A 14,900-nucleotide genomic window follows, 5' to 3' on the forward strand; every position below is an offset into this window, starting at 1 on the left:
ACCGGAGTCAGGCCGATGGCGGCCGCGGAGAGCGGGGCGCCCCGCCATCGGCCCCTCCTCACCGCCTCGGGCCTGCGCTGCCTCCGCCAGGTCCGCGGGCCCCCGCAAGTTGCAGAGCCCGGGGGTGCGGAGGGACCGGGACTGGGGAGCCCAGCGTGGGGGCGGGGGAGGGTGTTACTGGCCGGTTGGAGGGTGTCCCTGACCGACCCGCTGCTAGCCCACCTGCCGCGGGTCAGCGCGGGGCAACGGGGCAGCGATCGCTGCTGCGCCCGTACCGGGTCGGGGGCGAGGGGGGTGTAGGAGGGATCAGACAGTCCCGGAGTGAGCCCCGAAGCCCCCTAGGGAGGTCCCGCCGGGTTCCCGACTCCCCGAGGCAGCTCGTGGCGGCGCCGCGGCCGAGTAGCCGCCCTGGGGGAGACAGCGCCTGGCACAGCCCCTTGGCCGAAGCAGCACGTTGTGAATGGGGGCTGAGCTCCGCCCGCGATCCCCTGACTCCGGGAGCCGGGGCTCGCAGCGACCCCCCCCCCCGCCCCCGCCGGGCTGCGGGGGAAGGGGCGGGGCTCGGCAGCCGCCTGCCCCGCGGGGGGCCCCTGCGCTGGGCAGAGGCCGGGAGGCGATTCCCCGCCCGGCCGGGGCCGTGCGCCCCCCCCGCCGCCAGGGGCCGCTGCCGGCCCCGCTGCCCGGCCCGCCCCGCCCCGCACGCAGCTCGCGGACCCTGCCAGCGAGGCCGCGGCTCCCGGCTGCGCTCGCTCTGCTCCGCCCGGCAGCGGGGCCGGCCCGTGGCGAGGAGGCGCCGGGACTCTGCCCAGCCCGCGGCGGCAGCGGAGCTCGGGCTCGGCCGGGCCGGGCCGGGCCCCGTTGGGATCCAGCCGCGCGGCTCGTCCCCTGAGCGGGGCGGCGGGCGAGTCTCGTCGTGACTCCCCCGGGCCCCTGCGGAGCAGCCGCGCCCGGCCCGGCCCGGCCCGCCGGCGGCAGAGCTCCGCGGGCCCCGAGCGCCGCCCCCGGCGGGCGGGCGGGCGGGGAAACGCTCATGTCCGCCCCCGGGCCGCGGTGAGGGGCGAGCTCCCGATCCCCCCGCCCGGCCGAGCTCCGGCGGCGCCTGGGCCGGGAACAAAGGGCCATGGCCGAGCGGGCCGCTGCCCAGGTAAGGGCCTGGCGGGGGCCCCCGAGCGGGGGCGGGAAATCGCCTGGCGGGGGGAGCCTGGACAGGGGGCCCTCGCGAGCTTCTCCCGGGCCTGGACCCCGGGAGCCGGCCCCGCGGGGAGCGCGGCGCTGCCCGCTGGCTCCTGGGCCGGGCACGGCCCGGGCTGGACGCTGAAGGGGGAGGAGGGTCCTGATCCCCCAGGCGGGAGCGACAGTGATCTAGCTGGTGTTCCCCAGACACGGGGGGCAGCTCCGCTCCTGCGGGGCCCTTTGCGGCTGGTCCGGGGAGCAGGGAGCGGGGCTTTGCTTTGCTTTGCTCGCCCCGCTGCAGGGGACCGACCTCCCAGCCGGGCCCGCCCTGCCAGCAGCCAGCGCTCCCGCCTGGCTAGGACCGCAGGGTCGGGCTTCTGCTGCGGGGCTGGAGGAGAGCGGTTCCTACCCATTTGTTGTTGAACCATAACTCAGGGTATTGTGTTGCGCACACACACACAGTAGCATCGCAGCCGCCTTCCAGAGGTGGCAGAAATGAGCTTTATGGGACCTTGTGACTGTCGGAGAGTCCCTCTCTCTAAGGGGAAAATGTTTATGCTTAGTGATGATGGTTAATAATACATTCTCTTTTATTTCACAACACTTTAGGTGTTGAGCTTTTTTTTTTGTTTGTTTGTTTCTCTCATAGTCTGGACTGGAGGGTTGAAATCCTAAAGTGTCTGTTGACTTGAAGCATAACTCCACAACCCCATTTCTGTGACTTATTTTTCACATTATAACAGATCTTAGGGGCTCTGTTTTGTTAGTAATGGCGGCTTTGTTTCTCTAGTTTAATTACTTGGATTTTATTATTCTTTGTATAGCTACTTTAATCCCCCAGAGTTCAAAAGCTTTTCATAAAAACTAGACATATCTACGGGGATCCCTAAACAGAGAGACCTCTAGGTGGAACTTCTTTACCAGTATGTGCAAAACGTGTACACAAAGTCGAGGACAGGATATCAAAAATGACTGTATTAAACTAATTCTGTGGGTGAAATCTACAAAGGAGGAAAGTCCAGAATTCTCTTATTCATACCATGACTCTTATGGAAAGTATTAAGGAACGTTAAATGACTATAAAGAGTCAGGTCTCTTTTTTTCTCTCTCATCTGAAGGTATGTCTACGTTGCACACCACTGGCCATGGCTTGTAGGGTGTGTGTAGCTGCACGGTGCAGTGAAAGGTAGGCTGCAACCACCCTGCAGTATGTAGCTACACCCAGCAGTGAAAGGCTTTAGCAGCGGGGAAAGGCTTCTGCAGTGAGGAGCTGCTGGAACCTTTCCTCTTGCCTCTTCCCTGCCAGAGCCTTTCTTTGCGGCTGGAATCTGTCACTGTAGCGGGGAAAAACTCCGGCAGTTCCCTGCTGCCAGAGCCTTTCCCCACTGTCTTCCCCCTGCCAGAGCCTTTCGTCACTGCAGAGATTTGCTGGAGCCTTTCCCCACTGTCTTCCCTCCTCCAGAGCCTTTCCTTGCGGTGGGGAACACTCCAGCAGCAAGGAGACAGTGGGACACTACACTGCTAAATAATAGCGGTATATACAAGGAGGGCACAGCTTGGGCTTGTGGGGAGCTGTGTAGGATACAGCCATGTTTCTACTCGCCTAAGCAGTGCCTCACCATCTGCACTGCTGTTTTTACCTGTGCTGGGGGGCAGGTATTGTATGTACTCTATGCACTGCCATAGGGAGGGTGCAGTGTAGACATACCTTGAAAGATGGCACCTCAGTAGCACAGTGCCTCTTGAATTTCTGATGAATCTTTGCTTAGACATCAGTACAGAACCAAATCGCCAAAACCATTTCCAGCGGCAGCCAGGGTCTCCCTTGCAGGTTTTCCTCCTGAGAACTGACAAGAGACATCCCTTATTTTGTGTATTCCAGTGAGAATGTAACCTAAGGATGGTATAGGAGTGAGCTTCTTAATGGCTTCAAATCCATACTGTGACTCTCAACAATCTAAATACTACTAGTCTGGCACACATCGGGAAAAGGGACTACAGACATATAAGAGAGTGAAGTTCATTTCCCCTTTTCTAATCAATTAAAAGATTGAAAAATAACTCTTCCTTTAACTGAAGTCGGTGGGTCCCTTAGATATGAGCTGTAACTGGACATGTGCACTGTCTGCTTATTGAAACCCATGGGAATGTCCGCATAAGACTTAAGATCCAATAGCAGGTATTGCTAAGAGCAGGAGACTCTTGCCCTGTTTCGCTCTGTAGCCAACCATGTGACCATGACTCCATGTCTAATGTCTGTCTTTGCAAACAGGGTCCAGAACTGGATGCAGTGACACAGTGCCCATCTCCTTTACTGCCTCCCCTTGTCCCGGAACGAACTTCTGAAAGAGAAACTCAGACTGCAGAGATTTCCCTGACTGTTGTGGCAGCAATTCAAGCCGTAGAGAGGAAGGTGGATTCTCATGCCACACGGTTGTTGGATCTGGAGGGGAGAACTGGGATGGCTGAGAAGAAATTAATAGACTGTGAGAAAACAGCAGTGGAACTTGGCAACCAGTTGGAGAGTAAATGTGCTGCGCTGGGAACTCTGATCCAGGAGTATGGGCTGCTGCAGAGGAGGCTGGAGAACATGGAGAACCTGCTGAAGAACAGGAACTTCTGGATCCTGAGGCTCCCCCCAGGCACTAATGGAGAAGTCCCCAAGGTAACAATAGCTCAGCTAGTGCTGGCAGGGAAGACTAAATGTTCAAACCAGTCTCTAGAGCTTTGCATGCAAGCTCAAGTCTGCAGTTTGGGTGCAGAATTAGAGGCACGTTTTACAAGTGCCTACTGCAGACTAGAGAACAGTAGAGCATGTACTATGGTTCAAGTCAGGCGTGCAGGAGAGCTGGGAAGAAGTGAGCCCTGGTGAGAGTTAATTGAACTAGGAGCTCAAAGCAATTGAGAAATAAAACTGCCCCTTAATATTTTCATGCCTCTTTTCCCTCTCTGGAGCTGTTTGTGGGAAGTGGATCAGAGGAGAATGTCCCTGTTATGAACAAAAATATTAACATAAGAACAGCCAAACTGGGTCAGACCAGTGGTCCATTTAGCCCAGTATCCTGTCTTCTGACAGTGGCCAGTGCCAGGAACTTCAGAGGGAATGAACAGAACAGGGCAATCAAGTGATCCATCCCGTCATCCACTTCCAGCTTCTGGCAAACAGAATAGCCATTGATGGACCTATCTTCCATGAATTTATTTAATTCTTTTTTGAATCTTGTTCTAGTCTTGACCTTCACGACATCCCCTGGCAAAGAGTTTTGCAAGTTGACTGTACGTTGTGTGAAGAAGTATTTCCTTTTGTTTGTTTTAAACGTCCTGCGTATTAATTTCATTGAGCGACCCCTAGTTCTTGTATTATGGGAAGGAGTAAATAACATTTCCCTATTCATTTTTTCCACACCTGTCAAGATTTTATAGACCTCTATTATATCCCCTCTTAGTCATCTCTTTTCCAAGGTCTAAGAAATCTCCCCTCATATGGAAGCTGTTCTATACCCCAGTCATTTTTGTTGCCCTTTTCTGTGCCTTTTCCAATTCCAATATATTTTTTTTTGAGATGGTGTGACCAGAACTGCATGGAGTATTCAAGATGTGTGTACACCTTGGATTTATACAGAGGCATTAGTCTTATCTATCAGAGGGGTAGCCGTGTTAGTCTGTATCCACAAAAACAATGGGGAGTCAGGTGGCACCTTAAAGACTAACAGATTTATTTGGGCATAAGCTTTCATGGGTAAAAAACCCACTTCTTCAGGTGAGGCATCTGAAGAAGTGGGTTTTTTACACACGAAAGCTTATGGCCAAATAAATCTGTTAGTCTTTAAGGTGCCACCAAACTCCTCGTTGTTTTTGTCTTATGTATCTCTTCCTAATGATTCCCAACATTCTGTTAGCTTTTTTGACTGCCGCTGTACATTGAATGGATGTTTCCAGAGACCTGTCCACTGACTCCAGGATATATTTCTTGAGTGGTCACAGCTAATCTAGACCCCCATCATTTTGTATGTATAGGTGGGATTATGTTTTCCAATGCTCATTACTTTGCAGTCTGCTTTACTATCTTGAGTAATTTTGTATCATCTGCCAGTTGGGCTATCTCACTGTTCACCCCTTTTCCCAGATTATTTATGAATGTGTAGATCGGCACTGGTCCCAGTACAGGCCCCTGGGGGACACCACTATTGACCGCTCTCCATTCTGAAAATTGACCATTTATTCCTACTCTTTGTCTCCTGTCTTTTTAAACCAGTTACTGATCCATGAGAGGACCGTCCCTCTTATCCCATGACTGCTTTCTTTACTTAAGATTCTTTGTTGAGGGACCTTGTCAAAGGCTTTCTGAAAGTATACTGTATCCAGTGGATCTCTCTTATCCACTTGTTTGTTTGACTCCCTCAAAGAATTCTAATAGATTGGTGAGGCATGATTTCCCTTTTCAAAAGCTGTGTTGACTCTTCCAAAACAAAACATGTTCATCTATGTTTGATAATTCTGTTCTGTACTATAGTTTCAATCAATTTGCCTGGTACTGAAGTTAGGTTTGCTGGCCTGTAATTGCTGGGATCACCTCTGGAGCCTTTTTTGAAAATTGGTGTCACATTAGCTATTGTCCAGTCATCTGGTGCAGAAGCTGATTTAAGTGATAGGTTACGTACCACAGTTAGTAGTTCTGCAATTTCACATTTGAGTTCCTTCAGAACTCTTGGGTGAGTAGCATCGGGTCCTGATGACTTATTACTGTTTAATTTATCAATTTGTTCCCTAAGCTTCCTCAGATTTGTCATTTAAAAAGAATGGCTCAGGTGTGGGAATCTCTCTCACACATCCTGTGAACTGAAGACTGATATAAATAATTTGTTTAGTTTCTCTGCAATGGCCTTATCTTTGACTGCTCCGTTAACACCTTGATTGTCCAGTGATCCCACTGATTGTTTAGCCAGCTTCCTGCTTCTGATGTACTAAATATTTTTTTGCTGTAGGGATTTTTTTAAAGTAGGGATTTCTCAGATCCAGTTAATTAGGATTTGGGGGTAATGGTTCATGGCTGGCAGTCTTCTTCCAGTAGCCAGACTTCTTCTTAGTGTATACACAACGTGCCTCAGGTGGCACGTGACCAGGATTCATCATTGTATTTGGTCCACTGGCTGGATCATTAGCTTCCACGGCCGGGTACTGATGGGCAGTGTGACGTGAACGCTGATCCATGCCAGACTGATTCCCTGATATTACAAGTTGCTATTAGTGAGGCAACCAAGCAACAGAAGAGAGCAGGAAGGGGGTGTCTGAGGCTAGGAAAGGGTGGCAGGAAGCAACAGGTAGGTGTTCTCTGGTGCCAGGCAAAAGGGCATAGCTGGGACTCAGGAGAAAGGGGACAGGCTTGATGTACTTAAAAATTGGTACTAGGTGAACAATGCAACCAAAGAAAAATAAAAGTTCCTTTAATGTTCATTCATATTTGCATTGACAGCTTTTGTACTTCACAGATATTTTAGCAAGTATGTTTACTGGTGGAAATGTCATTGAAAATGGTATTTTTTTAAAATAAACGTTGTTGCATATTCACAAAGACTATCAAATTTATAAGTGTCAGTACTTGACTGCAAACTTCATTCTGAATCATAGTCATCCAATCGGAACTGAAACAAAGGGCTGTGTGTCCAATCCAAACTGCTCTGTTCAAATACTCATAACAAAGTCCTTGCAAATTAGCTACAGCTTGGAATTATTTGCAGAAATAATTAGTTGGCAAATAACCGCAAAAACTGCAATCTGTTTGATGATTTTATCAGGTGGAATTCACCATATGAATGAATTATTATGAAATATTTTCCCAGCTCTGCAGAAAAGAGCTGCCTTTGTGTGTATCTGAAAACTGTAAACATTTCTGAATCAGATTTGTATAATAACTAGTGACAGTCCAAAACTGTGAACCTCAGGTCTGGAGGTCCAGAGTTCTGGAGCAGTTAAACATGGGGGTTTGAGGTCATCTCCTTCACAGAAATGAGGATCAACCATGATGCCTGATTCTGATCTCATTTAATAATTTGACGCACATTATAACTTGAGTAATTTCAGTGGCCTTGGTCCCAGTTTATATTGATGTGAGATCAGAATCGGATCTGTGGGGTTTGGGGTTTGGATAAATTCTGATCTGGATTTGAAGCCGACAGTGTTCAGAGCCAGGGTTTCAATTGAGATACATTATATTGTGGAAATAGGAATCTGAGAATTGTTTCCAGATACACATGAGAATAGATTTGTGTTGTGGATTCTTCACCTCACTGAATTAGCTTTGACATCTGAGTGGGATGGAGAGAGGATTTATTCCCCTTTCACTGAAGTTAAGGAATCAGATGCCAAGATATAAGTGTTACAGAAGGTGCTAAGTGTTTAACATTTGTGATTCCAGGTGCCTGTGACATTTGATGACGTCTCAGTCTATTTCAATGAGAAGGAGTGGGAGAAACTAGATGAATGGCAGAAGGAACTGTATAAGAATGTGATGAAGGGCAATTATGAATCTTTGGTCTCCTTAGGTAAAGATCAGTTTTCACCTGTTATAAACGAACTTCAGAGATTTTACAGGCTGGTGGGTCAGCACATAGCATCCTCAGTGCCTTTATGATTGAAGGTCAGCTCTGTTTTAAAAGTAGACTTAAAAATACTCCTCCTTCCATTGTTTTCTAGCTTTTGGTAGTGACTGGTCATGTGTGTGTTCATCCCTTATAAATAAGGCTATGATTTTTTTCATGGAGATCATGGTAGTTACAGAATCCGTGACTTCCAATGACCTCCGTGACTTTAGCTCCGGGGGGGGAAGGGGTGTGTGTGTGCGGAGCACCGAGTGGCCCTAACCCCTGGAGCTCTGAGTGGGTGGCGAGGGGGGCCCCCGGAGCTCCGAGCACCCCCTGGAGCGCCGAATAGGACCCCACAGCTGCCTAACCATTGCCCAACAGTGTGGGGACCCTGCAGCTGAGCTTCCCATTTTGTCGTGGATATTTTTAGTAAAAGTCACAGGCTTCTGTGAATTTTTCTTTATTGCCCATGACCTGTCTGTGACTTTTACCGAAAATATCCATAACAAAATCTTAGTCTTTCTTATAAACACTGTTAGGCGATCCTCACGTCAGGGCTGAGACATGCTGGCAGAGCAGCAAGGGAAAAGCCTGCATTGTTTGCTTATGCTGCCCCTATTTTGTGGATAAACACGGGACACGGGTCTCCAAAACTCTTAATCCAGTGCCTTTAAGGAATGCGGAGTTCACTTTAAAATGGTGCTTTGAATATAAAACCTGCTGTGGACGTATAGACACGTGCATTAATAATTAGAGACTGACGTTCAGCACTAACCTAGTACTGTTCCCATTTAAGTTGGGCCACTGCTGAACTCCTCTGAAATGTCCCCCCCGAAAATCTCCTTTGCTAAAGGGTGGTGGCTGGTCATCGCTTCTGGATTATGGTGCTGGAGGAGAAGTGACTTTTATGAAAAATGGCGAGGAACGGTTCCTGTACGCAGATGCTTTTCAGATCATTATGATAAAGAACAAGTGCCCTAAAGAGACACTGTCCAGCTGATTTCAGAGTCTGAGTTAAATGTAATTTCAGGTCTTATGTAGGAAAGGTAAGGGGAAATGTTGTTAAAGCTTATGGCACAATAATCTCTTTCTCACTGAATAGACTCTGCAATTTCCAAACCTGGTGTTTTGTCACATATCGAACAAGGAGTAGAATCACGGGTCAGAGGGCAGCAGGACTCAGATGAGGAGAGAGAAATCCTTACTGACCCCAGTGCAGGTGAGTAGCAGATTAACGCAATACTGAGTAAATGTATTAATTGTAGCATCTGAAAGTAAAATAATGATATGGTGCAATGCACATCTGGGGGCACTGATTCTGGGCAGAATGCAGGGTTCTGCCAGAGATGGAGTAGAGAGAGAGAAAAAAGGCAGGAGTGTTCCCTGGCTGGGTTGCTACAGTGAGGGAAGAATACAGAGACAGTAAGGGGAGAGGGAAAGCACAGTTGGGGTTAAAGACAATCTTAGGTTCAAGGGAGCAAGGTTTGGACATGTAATTACTCAGTATCCAGATATAGGTCAGCCTGCAAAACAGTGACCCTCCAGGCTGTGGAGAGTCCTGGGAACAGGGCACTGTAAGTGGTGGAATGACTCAGCAGGGAAACCAGTACAGCTGCAGTCAGCAAGGTATCTTCCTTGCAGGGTTAGTGCTTATAACAAGGAAAGAGAATCAGCTAATATAAGCAGGGAAATGGAAATGCTGGGGGTTCAGCCCAATCTTTCCAAAGGCCCCCCCTTCTCCCCTGCCTCCCAAGCAGCTGCTCTTATAGCCCTTCTTTCTATCTATCTGCCTCTCCTCACTGTAGCATCTAAGCACCTCACAGTCACTGATGGATTTGTCTTCAGAGTATCCCTTTGAGGTAAGGTGTGCTAGTCCATGTTTTATAGATCAAGAGTCTGAGGCACAGGATAGATTAAGTGACTTGTCCAGGTTAACACAGGCAGTCTGGCTGACGGAGATGTTGACCCCAAGTGTCCTGAGTCCCAGTCCAGGGCCCTATCCATTAACCCATCCTTCCTAGCACGCCTCTCTGAGTGCACCTTTCCAGACTGAGGGGAAGCTAAGATGGAGTGAACACCCTGTTCACTGGGGACCAGGTGGTGTCTCTGCACCTTGTCTCATTAGGAGAGGTGAGGATTAGGGCAACCAGAATGAGCAACTGGAGGATCAGAGAGCGAAGGTGGAATGAGCTCACTGCGTGGCCAAGAGGCTGGATATGGAGCTGCATAGAAAGGTGATGGAGGGCTGGGGTGAGATGGTCTTGGAGAAAGAGTTTATACTGGCTACCGGATTCTGGACCCCCTGAAGCTTGCAGCCTTGGGATTTAGGAAGATCATTAACCCCGGGAATGTTTGAGGTGACTGAGGCACTACTAAAGACTTCTGCAGCAGTGGTTTGAGGTCAGGGCAAATCACCTTCTGCAGGAAAACGCAAAAATGGCAAATCAGCCCTAAAACGGTGGTGTCTGCCATGCCACAGCTCTTTCCGTGATGTGACTGCACTGTGAATCAGAAAAGGGTTATTGCTAATGGTTTCTTATATCCCAACTCAGTGGGACGAATCATATCTGGGTTCTCTCTTTATTGCAGCAGGTATAAGGGTTGTGATCAAAACAGAGGAGATTCATCCTGAGGACTGCCCTGAAAACCTGGAGCTGCACAGAATGTTGGAACGATCAGAAGGAAGTTTCCCGAATCCAGACCAGGAAGCAACCCATGGTAGTCCGTATGGCTCAGTAACACCTCCGAGAAACCCCTCAGGGAACTGTCTGGACGAGTCCACCGAATATAAAACAGATTTCAGTGAAATCAGAAGAGTCATTGTTCAGCAGGGTAACTGCACAGGTGAGAGGCTGTATGTGCTGAATGTGAGAAAAGCTTTAGGCCAAGGAGAAGCCTTGTATTACATCAGAGGAGCAGAGCAAAAGCAGGACGGTATGAATGTACAGAGTGAGGAAAAGCTCCAGGGTACAGCAGTGACGTACAGTGCAGCAGAGAATCCATATGGGAGGGAAGCCCAGAGTCTGCCTGGGGGGAGGAGAGAACCTTTTAAGCAAAAGAACAGTCTTAAATCCCACCAGAAACCCATGCAGGAGGAAAACCTGTGGAAGTAGTGACCATGAGAGCAGCGGAAGTCACACATGAAGTCAGGGGACTCCAGAGTAAGACACACCAGACACATATAGTAAATGTCAGAAACGTCTCTCTGAAGACCAGTCCTACTGCACAGCAGAGACTTCATTCATTAGGCTGTAGCAGGTGACTAGCATGTTCCTGGTAGGGTGAAGGCTTCAGCCACATTTTGTGTCCTATTAGACATCAGAGACTCGAGAGTGAGACACCTTGCCAATGCATTGAGTATGAGAGGAACTCTATTATAGTGCAAAATCTTGTAAAATGCCAGTGAGCCCACACTACAGATACTCACTACATGGAATGGAGGAAAGCATTAGCCAACCATATGCGCTTCTCCATCACCAGCTACTCTGCTCAGAAACTGGATCAAAACACTGAAGAAACTAAGTGCTTCAGAGATAAACTCGGCTATCCCCAAACAATGCTTTTCCTGAGGATTTACCACATCCTAGCAGCTCCCTCTGGGTAGAAGAAAACTGCTGTATAAATACTATGAGCTAAAATAGGATTAAGGTAGAATTGGAAGTGTGTTCGGATGACTGTTACGTAGGAACTAGAGTTAAATCTTGTAACCTGTCAAAGGTCTTATTCCTAGAAGGCAAGGAATTGGGTATAAAGTTATTGGTGAGCTCTGCTAGCGGAGAGCAGACACCCGGACTATCTACCGGACCTATATGTATACCTTGGATGTTCTGTGCCATGTAGCGTGACTGGGAACTAATCAAATACCACGCCCAGTGGAAAGCAGAGGCTTCCTCATACTTACCCAGAGGGGCCTGATCACCATGCCAAGTTTTCCAGGGAGACCCAGAGTGATGATTAACTGGGTCCTGTGATTAGTGCAAATATTTTCTATTCTGCTAAGTCTGTCTTGCTAATGTTTTAGCCAAATTGACGTTACTGGAGTGCTCTATCTCATCCAGGACTTTACCATCCAAAGTAAAACTTGGATGAAAGTGCCCCCCCGTGCCTTGTAGCTCAGTATTATGTGCTGCTTTATGGTATTTTGTGTTGCCAAGATCTCTCTGGCTTTTGTGAAGATCAGTAAACAACCCTCTCCACACACACACACACCCCTTTTTTTTTTTTTAAGAAACCTTTTCTTGTTTCTCTCAGTAGCTGGCAGCCAACTATTTATCTGGGTTATATGTGCATTCCTCTGTTTTCTTACCTATCCCCTACCGACACAAAGTGAATTGGAACAATTTTTGACCCTACTTTTAGTTAGCTTATTTCATAGATATGTTTAGCTCCATCCTAGGTGATCCTTGATGCACGTGATGACAATTTGCTGCTATGGTGGTGGTGGTGTAGAGCTGTCCTGTAGGAACTGAGCCGTGTCTCACTGACAGACCCTGACTCTCTAAAGTGTAAAAGCTAATAATAGCTTTGTTTATATACAAATGGCAAGACCGAGCCAGACTCCTGCTGCAGGACTTAAGGCTGGCAAACAAGCACTCTTCTCAGGTTGGGGTCTGCACAGTGTCATTGAGGATGCTTCTGATCTTGCTGAGAATGATCTATACTCAGCCAATATTTTATTAACAAGGGGATACCACAAAATGGTGTCCCTGAACTGTATGCCAGGCCACATTTGTTTCAGGGTGAAGTGGGTGAGGGGATTGCTGAATAGATTACCATATATACTCGTTCGTAAGCCAAATATTTTTGGTAAAAAAGTGACGCATCAAAGAGGGGGGGTCGGCTTATAAACGGGTTTTCAGCAAAATTTGATGATTTTAAACTCTATGAAATCATTAAATTGACTATCTAATACATTGTCGTTTTATTTACCTGGAGCATCTGCAGGCATGGAGCCCCTCAGTTCCCTTTGGCAGCGGTTTGCCATTCCCAGCCAATGGGAGCTGCGGGAAGTGGCGCCATTGAGAGCTGAGGGGCTCCGTGCCTGCGAACACTCCAGCTTAAACAAAACATCCCGACCCGCCAGCGGTTTACCCTGATGGGCCAGGAGCCAAAGTTTGCCAACCCCTGAAATGTAGGGTCGGCTTATGAAAGGGTCATACAGTTCTTACCATTTTTACTTATCCATCCTGGGGTTGTCGGTTTATAAACGAACTGTCTTATGATCGAGTATATACAGTAAATTTGTTTTCCCATTTAAACAAATATACCTCCTCATACCCAAGTGGGGAACTAGATAAGTTCATGGAGGATAGGTCAATCAATGGCTATTAGCTAGGATGGGCATGGATGGTGTCCCTAGCCTCTGTTTGCCAGAAGCTGGGAATGACCAACAAGGGATGGATCACTTGATGATTATCTGTTCTGTTCATTCCCTCTGGGGCACCTGGCATTGGCCACTGTTGGAAGACAGGATTCTGGGCTAGATGATTTAGTTGGGGATTGGTCCTGCTTTGAGCAGGGGGTTGGACTAGATGACCTCCGGAGGTCCCTTCCAACCCTGATATTCTATGATTCTATGGACCTTTGGTCTGACCCACCATGTCACTTGCTCCTAAAAACTCTTCAGGCAGTTTCCGTTGTGTATCAAGAATGTCTTAATCATAAGAGGCTTCCTTTATCCTAAGCAGATGAAATTAATGATGTCTTGGTTCTCTTTTGAATTTTCCCAGATGACGGGATTGTGATCAAAACTGAGGAAGAGGATGATCCTGACACCCTGGAGCCATATACCATGTTCTCAGGCAGGGCAGAGCAGCAGATTTTCCAGAATCATGAGCAGGGGGCAACCTGTGAAGCTCAGTGCAGTTCCAAAATGCAACAGAGAAACCCAGTCGGAAACAGGCCGGGGCAATCTACTCCCTGTGAAAGAGACTCCAGTGAAACGAAGACGGTCATCGTCCACCAGAGAAACCGCACCAGGGAAAGACCGTATATCTGTCCTGAGTGTGGGAAAAGCTTCATGCTGAAGATCAACTTTATAATCCACCAGAGGAACCATCTCAAAGAGGGGCCCTATGAATGTAACGAGTGCGACTTAAGCTTCAGGATCAAGCAGCAGTTTCTCCTGCACCAGCGTAGCCACACACGACGGGGAGTCGGCCCGGCCCGACGTGTGGAGAACTTCAGAGACAAGCACAGCCTCAAGCCAGAGCCGAGAACGCCGCCGGCAGGGAAACCCTATAAATGCACTGAGTGTGAGAGCAGCTTCAGCCACAAGTCGAGCCTCAGCAAACACCAGATCACGCACGTGGGGGAGCGGCCGTACACATGCAGTGAGTGCAGGAAGAGCTTCCGGCTGCAGATCAGCCTGATAATGCACCAGAGGATCCACACGGGGAAGAGCGAGATGTCCTTCATATGCCCTCAGTGTGGGAAAAACTTTAGTCGTCCCTCCCATCTCCTCAGGCACCAGAGGACTCACACGGGGGAGCGGCCCTATAAATGCACCCAGTGCGAGAAAACCTTCAGTGAGAAGTCCAAGCTTACCAACCACTACCGCATCCACACGCGGGAGCGGCCGCATGCCTGCACTGAATGCGGCAAAGGCTTTATCCGCAAACACCACCTGCTGGAGCACCAGCGCATCCACACCGGGGAGCGCCCCTACCACTGCACTGAGTGCGGCAAGAACTTCACTCAGAAGCACCACCTGCTGGAGCACCAGCGGGCTCACACCGGCGAGAGGCCCTACCCCTGCACTGAGTGCACGAAGTGCTTCCGATATAAACAGTCCCTTAAGTACCACTTGAGGACGCACACAGGGGAGTAGGAGCCAATGGGAGCTGCCTCCAAGCTGGGCATTTGAGTCCGGAGTCTGTGTGAAAGGAAGCAGTGGGGCAAGAGCGTGTAGGGACTGATAATTTGATGTAAAACAAATGAAGCAAATAACATGCAGCAAAATTAAAAAGAACAGAAAAAGCTAATTTAGGGTAAATATTCATCATAATGTACAGGATATTTTGCTGACGTAGGACTAACTGCTTTTTAAATCTATTCCTTTTGATAATAAATGTGAAGTAACTTTTATTTGATACGCAAATTTAAGATTTCAGTTTTTTAAAATATATAATTTTACACTGTACATCG

The 14,900-nt window shown here is 48.7% G+C and overlaps 1 protein-coding gene across 3 annotated transcripts; it reads left to right on the forward strand.

Annotated features, from left to right (window-relative positions):
- ZNF777 (zinc finger protein 777) lies at positions 1-14,847 on the forward strand. Of its 3 annotated transcripts, none has more exons than XM_073329208.1 (6): positions 1-90; positions 3,446-3,838; positions 7,589-7,715; positions 8,857-8,973; positions 10,344-10,598; positions 13,484-14,847. In XM_073329208.1, exons 1-6 carry the CDS (start codon positions 16-18, stop codon positions 14,581-14,583), a joined length of 2,067 nt encoding a protein of 688 aa, XP_073185309.1. In that variant the 5' UTR covers positions 1-15; the 3' UTR covers positions 14,584-14,847. The 3 variants fall into 3 exon arrangements, with proteins under 3 accessions (XP_073185309.1, XP_073185311.1, XP_073185312.1); XM_073329210.2 differs by lacking the exon at positions 1-90 and adding an exon at positions 723-1,144; XM_073329211.2 differs by lacking the exons at positions 1-90; positions 3,446-3,838 and adding an exon at positions 4,279-4,449.
- Positions 14,848-14,900: the final 53 nt, after the last annotated feature.

Source organism: Lepidochelys kempii, chromosome 2, assembly GCF_965140285.1.
Source record: "Lepidochelys kempii isolate rLepKem1 chromosome 2, rLepKem1.hap1, whole genome shotgun sequence".
NCBI lineage: Eukaryota > Metazoa > Chordata > Testudines > Cheloniidae > Lepidochelys > Lepidochelys kempii.

Bases quoted from the DNA above. Each gene is read 5' to 3' on its own strand.
- ZNF777 (XM_073329208.1), top strand. From the start codon at position 16: ATGGCGGCCGCGGAGAGCGGGGCGCCCCGCCATCGGCCCCTCCTCACC. The intron at 3,839-7,588 runs GTAACAATAGCT...TTGTGATTCCAG, and splicing joins CTAATGGAGAAGTCCCCAAG to GTGCCTGTGACATTTGATGA. The intron at 8,974-10,343 runs GTGAGTAGCAGA...TCTTTATTGCAG, and splicing joins CCTTACTGACCCCAGTGCAG to CAGGTATAAGGGTTGTGATC.